Source organism: Xyrauchen texanus, chromosome 19 (assembly GCF_025860055.1).
Source record: "Xyrauchen texanus isolate HMW12.3.18 chromosome 19, RBS_HiC_50CHRs, whole genome shotgun sequence".
Classification (NCBI taxonomy): Eukaryota; Metazoa; Chordata; class Actinopteri; order Cypriniformes; family Catostomidae; genus Xyrauchen; species Xyrauchen texanus.
In genome coordinates, this window is record NC_068294.1 from 29,068,492 (window position 1) to 29,079,660 (window position 11,169).

An 11,169-nucleotide genomic window follows, 5' to 3' on the forward strand; every position below is an offset into this window, starting at 1 on the left:
TGTCAATGAAAATGCACTGAGACATGAATTAGTATCCACCATTCACAGACAGTGAAAGCACAAAAGAGATCCAACAGGGTCTAAAAATATCCTACACAAGTAGGGGGATGAGTGTTACATCTGCTCATTCACAATAATGTATGTGTCTTTGAATCAAGCAGCATAAATGCCTGAACAATGCATTAGATAACTACATTTACATTTAGATTATTTACAGTCCATGGTAGGCTATGATTTTGAGAATATACCCGCACATAGACTATGTTGGTACAATGGGCTAGCCTCTCCTTCTTTTAAAGTGCACCCCATACCCTATTCTCTACCTTTATATCTGTAGACTGCTTCAATCCTTCCTCTTCCTCTCTTTTCACACTTTAGCTCCAGCAGGAGTGGGAGGTGTTGCTAGGCGACAGGTTAGCTCCTTTATTTCAAGAGGCAGAGTGAAAACTTTGATTCTCTCAGAGTAAAAATAAACAGCAGTGTGCAGAAAAAGAATCTTGAGATAGAAGACAAGCGTACTTCAACAGCAGAAGTGTCCACTGACATTTTGTTTCTAATTAAAGCATTTTTTGCAACTTCTTATTCTTAGTGCATCCTTTACTTCTCAGCTGGATTGCACTCTTACAGTTCTTACAATGTGCTTTGGTGGAAATGCAGAATTAATGTTTGGACAAATGACTTAAGAATAATCTCACCATAATGTCTATGGCCACAGAAAGTGGGTCCAAATATGTATTAAATTCATCTAGTAAAATATGGAATGATGGTGATATTGTGTTATTGTACCCTCATTTAATATCCATCCAAAGTAAGGTTAAAAATTATAAGAATACTTAGTTAATCCCAAGATAAAATTGTGTCAGTATTTACCATATGTTCCAAATCTTTCTCATGTGGAACACAAAAAGTTTTGTATAACTTCAGAATACTTGGAATATAGTGCATGAGTCATTTGGAACACTTTTTTCCCCCTGTCATTTTGGAGCATGACCGCCTCAGTCCACATATTAATCAATGGTAATACAGGTTATGAATAAGATGAGTGACCTCATTTTCATTTTTAGGTGAACTATTGCTCCAATTCTTAACCTAAAACACACTTATGAAACTTCACTTCCTGCGTTGCTATTTTTATCCACTATAATTTCAGAGATGGCTTCAACTGGGCACAGTCACCTGAGTCGTGCTCTTTGGGCACAAGCTAAATGACACCTTCCTGTCAGCAGGGACATACTGCTAACAGAGAGGGATATCATACTGGGCATCCGCCTGTGCCTGCTCCTCTCACCTCCTCTTCCTCCATTTACTCACATCCGCCAGTCAAACATTGAATTCCTATTTTCCACCCCCTGAAACCCGCAAAATCTAGATTGTGACATAAGGACCATTATAAAAAAAAAGTGTGTGGATTTAATAATATACTGTATGCTGATTTCTGTCAGACAGGATCCTTTACAGAAAGCCAGGACACAAGGTTTTGAGATGCTGGGGACATTTATGTCTTTTCAAAGTAAAGTATCAGTAGGAAGGATTATCCTAATGTAGGTAATTGAAATTATGAAACTTTCCCTTTTCATAAAAAAGGCAAAAATTAAGGTTACAGTAAAGCACTTAAAATGGAAGTGAATGGGGCCAGTTTTTGGTTGGTTTAAAGCAGAAAAGTGATGCTTATCATTTTTGTAATCAACATTATGCCACAAATGCTGTCAATTGAGCTTAATTTATATTGAACCCGGAATGTTCCTTTAACTCTACTGGCATTTACTATTGTACTTGCCCTGTTTTGAAGATAGCAAATAGGGGATAATCATACAAGCCATTCCTGAGAAAGCTACACAAAAACCATTGCACACTTGGGTGATTCTGATTTGCCCTGTGGGCCTGCTGAACAGAACACCCCACCAACAATTTTAAGAGGTGAAATTTAACTTAAGTTATCCAATATACATTTGTTAACTGGTGACTATTGAGAGAGCTTAATCATGGATGGTGCACTACGATTACAAAGCATCATTACGTTTAAGTTTGTTCTATACCCATCATCTGTTAATGCATGATTCTGCCACTGAATACGATTGCATCTTGATCAGTATAAATTATTCAATATTTTTCTCTCATGACAAAGCAGCCTAAAACCACAGCTTCAGTTTTATTAAATTCTGCATTGAATTCAGACTTAATCAGTCAATAGTTAATAGTCTAGGGGGCCTACATAACAGGACATTAACTCTGAAAATAAAGACGCTAAAGGCAATTTAAGGGCCCTGTGTAAAGCAACTCTCTTGGGATTCTTTTGTTTTCAAAGTGTCTTCCTGATATTCCCACTATGCACATTTGCACATGCCACTTTTTCATGCTGTTTTTGAAAAGTTGCCCACTGAGTGTGACAATGCAATGTTTGGAGCACACCAAGGTGTTGCCACAATCTGAAGATCAATATTGCATAAATTGTGGCCAGAAATGTAATACCACACAATTACTTATAGTCCTGATAATTTATATATTCGACCTAGACCTCAAACGACCCACGCACATGGCTCTATTTTTGACAATGAAAAACAAACGTGCTTAAAATTACTAAATGTGTCGCCGAGGTTTGTAAATCTTTTTGAGCGCCTTTGTAAGACTCTAGCCAGGGGGCTATTTTTAGAAACAGCGACAAGGACACTTTAAGCGCGCTCCTCACGCGCGCAACAGGTTGCAGAGGCGCGCGTGTTCCTTGGTGAATGACTACTTAACTATTACCACCTCTAAAGTCTACCTAGAATATTATTTTAAGCTAGTAGTGTTTCATGTCAACATTATTGTTTGAATAAATATTCCTCTCCAAATTTAAATATCTTTAATGGCTCCTGGTTATTTATCAAGAGTCAAAAAGCAGGAATCGCCTTGATAAAGAGCATAGCAAAGATAACATTTAGAAAACGTTCCCGAAGGCACTACTAGGGTTTCTATAAGTTGCTAAAAATAGTTCACGTTCACCACATTTCGATTCATTTTCTGAGAGCTAATCGAAGGGCAGAGGCTTAGTGAATGCATGCAATATTTAAGTGGAGTAATTTTGGCTTCTCGGATATTCTGGAAAGAACAACCTGTGCTGAACAAACATACAGAGGCGTCAGTAGATCACGTGCTATAAATAAGCTATTGTTTTAGGCCTACGTGTGTATTAGATCAAATAATGATAGTATCTAAATTCGGAAGGATAAACGGTATTACACATGCACAAAATGGATAACCGGGCGTGATGGATAATCGCTATACCTGCTGTCAATTTAATGCGTAAACTTTTAATCACTCGTCAGGATCATCTTAAATTCATAATAAAGCAATATCTTGCGCTGATTGATTCGGAGGATGCCACTGGCCTGTCCCAATAATGTCTACCTACGCACACAAACTCATTAGACAAAATGCATTACAACTGCTGTCCTTTTGTTTACTCGCTCCACGTTTCCCTTATAAGGAGAGGGAGCAATGATTTATGTAATAAGTTCAGTGTTCTCGGTTACGCAGCTGTCTGGTTCACTGTGGCACTTGCACCACTGCATCTAGAGGCATGAATGCTTATCATCATTTCAAATACTTTCACACAAACACACAACAACATACGGCAAATATTAATTCTGTAACCACCCAACTGGTCAAATATGTGGAAACAGGCTCTGACATGATGCAGTGAGGCATGAGACAAACAGCACTAATCCTAGTCAATGTCAGACGTCGTATCCTTGCGTCAAAACCCTTTCTGCATCCATGAAGATGTAGTGCAAGACATTGGAATGCAACGCAGGAATCATATTCTGAATCATAACTGAACACGATCGTTTGGTGCTACACAAGAGGATGTGGCTTCAGAGACTCGTTCGTATGCAGCTCAGTAACAGCCCCCCCAACATGTTTATACACCGGAGTGCGGTGACTCCGTCTACGTTGCACTTTCAGTCTCCGCCCATTGCTCGGTTTTGTCCAAATCGGGCTTTTTGCGTCGCCGGAGCTCCCGAATTCAAGCCTACGTCATCAAAGGAGAGAGGGGATGCTGACGTTGGAGCAGAGTCAGAGCGCAAGGATTGGGAGGGGTGATAGGAGTGAGTTTCAGCATTTCTAATACAGATTTGAATGGTATAAATCCCCACCCGGTGTGTGTGTGTGTGTGTGGAAGTCACCCTTTACTCCAGCCCCCCTCCCCTCTCTCTCTTTTGTACGTCGTTGTTGGCGAGTTGGGAGCCCCCTACGCTGGTGGAGCCTCAGCCTATATAAGTTACCGGCTTGCAGAGTATCTCCACCAGATTTACAGACTCCAGACATCTGGGTGAGAGACGGCTTCAGCGGTAGCCGACTGACTCTAACTCCGATCCGGAGGGGAGATCCATCCAGTCTTCGGTCCGCGACCTGATCCAGGCGCTGTGGCGGAACCGCGGGGGAACACCCGCGAGAAGCATGCGAAAGGAGAAGCGAAGCCTTACTCTGGACATGTGCTGAGATGACACACCACTGAAAACAACTTAAGAGAGAGCTAACAACACTTTTCAACACCTTTCTCGACTCGCGCTGTAGTCAACACTTTCAGCTAAGATCAGAAGAAATCCTTATCGTCAATAACCATAATGTATCGGTCTACTAAAGGAGCGTCAAAAGCTCGGAGGGACCAAATAAACTCGGAGATTAGGAACCTGAAGGACTTGTTGCCCATCTCCGATGCGGACAAGTCTCGACTCTCCTATCTTCATATCATGTCTTTAGCCTGCATGTACACGAGAAAGTCTGTCTTCTTCACTCAAGGTAAATATCATTTAAGTATCTTTACAATAATAGCCGAGTAGTATTCTAAAGCGTGAAATTAGAAGCAGATTTTAAAGATATGATTTTGTGTTGATGTGTTGCTGCATTTTACGCTATTATTGGCTCGAGCAACGCACAATGCAACTTACAGCAACAGGTGGATGTACAACTTGATTTTTTACTAATATCTGAGCCTCTTGTCTTTATACAAATACGAATCCTTTTGAAAAATACAACTGTATTGAGAGCAGCGCTTTAAAATTACAATGCTCTCCATGGTGCTGAAACTCGATCGCTGGCCGTGGTGCTGATCGTGCGATTGCATTCAGTGATTGCTTTTACGTCATTATATACAGTTTTTAAATAAAGGGTAGTAGTTTCATTCATTGCTTTAACGTCATTATATAACTGAATAAAGGGTAGTAGTTAATTCAGGCTTGAATGTACTTTTTCCAGATACAGCTGAATCAAGCACTGCTGAGGAAACTGCGGGACTCCTCTCATTTCAAGAACTGAATGAGTTGATGCAAGTTATGCCAGGTTTTCTGCTGCTGTTGACTGGAGAAGGGAAGCTACTGTACCTGTCAGACAGCGTCTCTGAACACCTCGGACACTCAATGGTGAGCTAGAGTCTGAGTTTGAGAAAAACAGTTATTACATTTTTAAATGACATTAAATCCTTATAGACATCCTCTGCCTTTCATCTCAGGTTATATGAGTCTATTTATAAACAACATAAGTGTAAGAGGCATTTCACCTATAGTTCATTCTCTTTTGAATACTTAGGTTGATTTGGTTGCTCATGGGGACAGTGTGTATGACATAATAGACCCCATGGACCATTATATTATGAGGAGTAACCTAGTGCCTCCAGCTTCACCGGACACAGGTGAGACCTTTGAAAAAACACTGTCATCACACAAATACATTATCATGAGAAAAACAGATAGATAACAAGAGTTATTCAAGTGTTCATTATTTTTCCATCTTTCTTTCTTAGATCGCTTGTTCCGCTGCAGATTCAACACCTCCAAATCAGTGCGTAGGCAGAGTGCAGGCAATAAACTCGTTCTAATCCGAGCCCACTGCCTGTCACAAACCTCCAGTCAATCTTCCCCAGGATCCTACTGGACTTCCAACCCAGTGTGGGTATGTTTTTGTGCTCCTCTGGAGGCTCACACATCACAAACTGGAACTTCCCCTGAAACACCATCAGCTCCTGCACTGGAGAGCAGCTTCTTCCAGCCATGTTTCCGTTCTCAGCATAGCAGTGACATGAGACTACAGGAGGCACAAGACAGGTAAGGTTAAATACCTGGACAAACTACTTCCTAGTACTGCACAGATAAAAGTTTACAGATGATCATGGAAGGATACATTTTGTCTCATGTTTTGCCTTTTTGAACTTTCAGCGTTAATGTTTATTTGGGTCTGAATGTGGAGACTTTGCGCTCACACTCCTGGTACAGCTTCCTCCATCCTCAGGATCTAACACATGCCTCTGCTCAGCACTGCAGTCTGTGTGAGTATCACTCCTGAATGATTCAACACAAAAATATTTTCAGCTACATTTGCTTGGTTAGGCCCAGCATAATCACACTTCCACCACACAGCTGTTTATCAGGGTTTGACACTTGCAGTAAGCAATACTCAGTAATACATATTTGCATTGAAGAAACAAAGAACATGACAAAATATGACATAAAATCCCATTATAAGTTGAATATGTTTTGACTTACCACTCCTTTCCTTTTTCCACACAGTAAGAGAGGGAGGAGAGGGCAGGGCTGAGATGGTGGTTCGTGTAGAGACTGCAGATCACTCCTGGGTCTGGCTTTACATGGTCCTGCAGATGGATACTGGGGAAAACCCCATTGTCAGCAGCAATTTTATCATCAGGTAATGCTCAGCCTGTTTCTGTCAAATCAAGTCTAAAACTTTAGCTGAAATAATGTCACTAATTATTATTTTTTCTTTATCTGTACCACAGTGAGACAGAGGCTTGGTCAATCAGGCAGCAGCTGAGCTCTGAACAGACACAACTTTCCTTGGTGCTGGGCTCAAACACTTCTCAACAGGAGAGCCTAAGCTTACAGAGTCCAGAAACACTCTCCAGCCCTGACCAAGTGTTCACACCAGGAAGCAGTGGCCTCTCTGGTCAGTCCTTTGACTTCAGCATGGCTGCATGCAGTGCAGGTTCCACAGAGGAGCAAGGTGGCAGTTCTTCACTGGAGCCAACACGACTGGAAAGTGGCCCACGTTCTAGCCTCTCCTCTTTAGAAGAGGAGAGCTTCTTCCAGCATGAACCTATTGAACCCTTGGCCAGTCCATCTTCTGCATCATCTCCCATTCCAGTTACAGTTGCAACAGTGTCTGATTTGGACTTCCTCACTCAGAATATTCTGCTGCCACCATCATTCCAGATAGACCCCCCTTTACCAGCCTTGCCCCTTCCTCTTCCACCTGTTCCTACCTCCCAAGTCCAACAGACCAAGGAGTTTGTGTGTACGCCCCCATATACACCTCAGCTAGGTGGAAGCAATTTTCCATTTGGGGAACCTCATTTCAGCTTTGATCCTACTGGAGCCACCTCACCGCCTCCGCTTGCATCAACTGCAACTGTAACAACCACAGTAGCTCCAACTATTTCTCCATCTGCTCCCTCAAACCCACAAAGCAGCCCACCTCCTCCAACAACAACACTTTCTACTCTGCTGCCACTCACTATAACATCTCCAATCACAGGAATTGTCTTCCCAGTAATGCCTGGCAGTGGCTCACTCTATGAGAAGCTTCCTCCTACTCCTGATAGTCCAGGTGATGGGGACTGCACAGTTATGACTTTGCCAGAGGTCCGTGGACCACTGTATGTTGATGTCCTCCATGAATCCCTCCCTTACCCACCAGAGGGTCTCCTTACACCTGAAGCCTCACCTGGAAAACAGCCCAGCCTATCCTTTTTTTCCTCACTGCGTGAGAGAAAAAAAGAGAGAACAGAGATCTCCCTTTTAGCCCAGCACATCAGCACACTAGCAGAAGGCTTCTATTTAGATCCACTGTTCGCCAAGCTGGTTCCTTCCACCATCTCTCCACACCATCAATCTCAGTCTCTGGATTCTTTTGGACTTGATTCAATCCCACTATTGGGTGAATTTTACCCACTCAAGTCTTGGAAAGCCCTGGACCTGCCCATTTTCCCTGATGATGAGTCTCTGTTTGAAGAGAGCATCTTAGAGAGCCTTCTTCAGGACCTCACATCCTCTCCTACCCACTCGACAACACCCTCTTTCTCCTCTTCCTCCAGCCCTCCCTCCTCCCCCTCCACTCCTGAGAGCTGGTGCCCACCCCTGCACTTTGATGGGGTCTCTGCTATGAGTGCCGGCCACTTCTGTTGCGTCCAATCGGCGCACTGTAACAATGTGGCCGGGCGAGGGGCTACTATGTCGCCAGTCAGCACAGGCAATATGGCAGATGGGAAGGTGGTAGCTGAAAGTGCCATGGAGACACAGGTAGCATCATCACCTCTTATCACAGGCATGCCAGCATCTCCACCACTCCAGCTGACTGCCTCACCTACCTCCCCAGTTTCGGTGCCTGTCTCCTCACTTGTCAGCCCCACGTCGCCCGGCCTGCCATGCTCCCAGTCCCTCCTTGAGGAGCTGGCTATCCTGGAACCCATGTTTGGGGCAGGTGCCTCGATCGCCCCTGACTTGGGGCAACAACCTGAGTTGTATCAACTCCAAAGTCATGCCCCGCAACAGTGCTTTCGCAAAGGCAAGAGTTGTTCTTTTTTTATTTATCACTTTGACACATGTCTCAGTTGCAATTTTCCTGAATGAATGTTGTATTTTTCTAACATTTTACCCTGTTGCTTCATTTTATGTCTTACAGATGGGAGTGGAAGTGATTCTCCGTTCTAAAATAAGTCTGTGACTTACTTCATTAAGTATGGCATATTGTCATATTTCATGGAGCTACTTTTGCAAAAAAAAAAAAAAAGAAAAAAAAAGAGAATATTATTTAACTGAATAAATATATACCTAATGTATATAAGGCCAAAAAAGACTGGGACATCCTCAAATCCATTGAGAGTAAACTGTCATGTTCACAATTGTTATCTAATTATCCATTAATTTATGTTAATAATGGTGCAAACCTTTGGTAGCAATGCATTTTACAAGTCTTAAAAACAAGTCCTAACAGGACTACGAGTTATGTCTTTCTGCTATAATGTAACATTAATTATATGAGTTACAGCTCTGACTTTGTAAGGGCAAACTGACTTACAATCTTGCATTTGTATTCACTTGTAGTGAAAAACTCAGCTGTGAACTTTAAGGACATGAAAAAAAAGATTCTAAAATATTTCATAAATTAACAACAAATAGCTTATGGCTCAGTGCAAGTTATCCAGCATCACATTCACAAAGTCCAATGTGTGGAAAGTATTCAGATTCACATAATGGATCAAACACTGATTGTTTAAAAAGTTATCAGCACAGCACAGCTGTTAATTTCAGCACAGCTGATTCATATTCTTTCTCCAAACTTTCAGCTCTTTAACTGTAATGTGAATGTCAATATATATATATATATATACATATATATATAATGACAGAAACCAGACTACATTGGGCTTTCTGTTTGTGAATGCAATTCTTGGACATTTCTTTTAAAATGTGTATCAACCTGATGTACAAATGTTTTTTTAATTTATGAACAAATTCCACTTTGTGTGCAAGACAAGCCAAGATTTCACATCTCCTTGTGGCTGGTGGATACAAGCTGCAGAGGACACCACCAGAGAGAGAGTCAAAATATTGTGCATGGCTATGCATGCATGGACATTAATGGACAGACATGTTTCCAGCTACTACTAAGAGATGGGGTAACAAACCCCACAGCCAGCTACTCTGATCGGCAAGGCTAGAATAAGTTGCACTGGACTTTTGCAGCATCAATATTTGTAATGCTCGCAATCTGTAGAAGCTCTTGTGTGCCTGGCACAACAAGAGGATGCAGAAATAAGAGAAACAGCACCTTTATTCAGTGAATACCAAGGTGACATCGTAACTTTGCTGTCAGCAGTGTGGAGTGGTGACAAAGACTGTGTGAATGATAAATTCTTCTTTTTTGAGAGGGGTTAAAAAAACTAAGCAAAAGTTTTGTTTTACAAAAATGCACTGGAATATAGGGATGGGGTTCTATTTCTATTCAGTTAATAATCGACATGGGTTGAGAATGGTTATATTCCCATGGTGTCGACATGCTAACGTAGAGTTATCTACGGTCAAGTAAAGGATTGATTCCTATGTTCTAGCTATTTAACTGCTAAGTTTAAAAATAAAAAGTATTTTATTGTATGTATGCTGTTTTAAAAAATGGATGCTTGATGCACATGCCTCTAGCTAGGCATGTTGAGGAATGGTTAAAGATTGTATTCATTTGTACATTTGTACAAAAAACAGTCTGTACATATCAGAGACATTCTATCCAATGAGATAAAAACATTGTTGACATATGCTATTTATGAAGAATGGACATTGTGTATCAGTGATCTTTTGTCTCGCTGATAAGTGTATTTGATTGTCAAAATGGAGGCATTTATATTAAAGTGCACTTAAAAGTGCTCATGTCTCGGTTTCTCATTCCTCCTAATGTCTTCCATTGCTGACCACTGTTCTTTCATCATTCCCATCCCTCCATCACCCTTGTCCCTGCATCCCTTCTTCTCAAAGCATTCTGTTAACTCTTTCTCTGGAGTGCGGACTGCTCAGTAACAGCACTGACGCACGCACATGATGAGATGCTATCTGACTCAGACTGACGCACACACTTGACATAGAGGCACTCACACAGACCGCCAGCTTCCCGCTTTGACGTACACACGTACTGAATGCCACACGCACGTAGCCCCCCTCCCTGCTCTCTTTCTCTCAGCTCACACTCAATGTACCTGCTATTTTGACGTTGTATGACAGTGTTGTAAGACTCCATATATGGGCTTTCCTGCTCAGAGTTACCAATTTTAGCTCTCCCCTCCCTTTTCTCACAGCATTCTTCCCAATAAGGAGAGAGAGAGAGAGAGAGAGAGAGAGAGAGAGAGAGAGAGAGAGAGAGAGAGAGAGAGAGAGAGAGAGAGAGAGAGAGAGAGAGAGAGAGAGAGAAAGAGAGAAAGAGAGAGAGTAAGCAAGGGAAGAGCTGTGTTGCTATGCTAATGAATTTAACGTACAAGGGCCAGTCAGCCAATTAAAGCAACCGATATTAAGTCACCAAAAGCTGCAATTCAAAGCCTCCTCCCCATTCTATCTATTTTATGTGAAGTGCAATCACCACTAACTCTTTACTTCTATTTTTAGGCACAATGCACCTTGGGGAGCATAGATA

General features: G+C 41.8%; 1 protein-coding gene across 1 annotated transcript; it reads left to right on the forward strand.

The window, feature by feature from the left end:
• Positions 1–4,300: 4,300 nt before the first annotated feature.
• On the forward strand, positions 4,301–10,394 carry LOC127660046 (neuronal PAS domain-containing protein 4A-like). The gene is made up of 8 exons (XM_052150103.1): positions 4,301–4,782; positions 5,239–5,402; positions 5,569–5,671; positions 5,783–6,083; positions 6,195–6,304; positions 6,546–6,681; positions 6,773–8,556; positions 8,674–10,394. Exons 1-8 carry the CDS (start codon positions 4,608–4,610, stop codon positions 8,700–8,702), a joined length of 2,802 nt encoding a protein of 933 aa, XP_052006063.1. The 5' UTR covers positions 4,301–4,607; the 3' UTR covers positions 8,703–10,394.
• Positions 10,395–11,169: the final 775 nt, after the last annotated feature.

What these genes read in the sequence shown, in the direction of transcription:
- LOC127660046 (XM_052150103.1), top strand. Translation starts at nt 4,608, where the DNA reads ATGTATCGGTCTACTAAAGGAGCGTCAAAAGCTCGGAGGGACCAAATA. An exon ending in TCCAGCTTCACCGGACACAG is followed by an intron (nt 5,672 to 5,782) that starts GTGAGACCTTTG and finishes TTTCTTTCTTAG; the next exon opens with ATCGCTTGTTCCGCTGCAGA. An exon ending in AGCAGCAATTTTATCATCAG is followed by an intron (nt 6,682 to 6,772) that starts GTAATGCTCAGC and finishes TCTGTACCACAG; the next exon opens with TGAGACAGAGGCTTGGTCAA.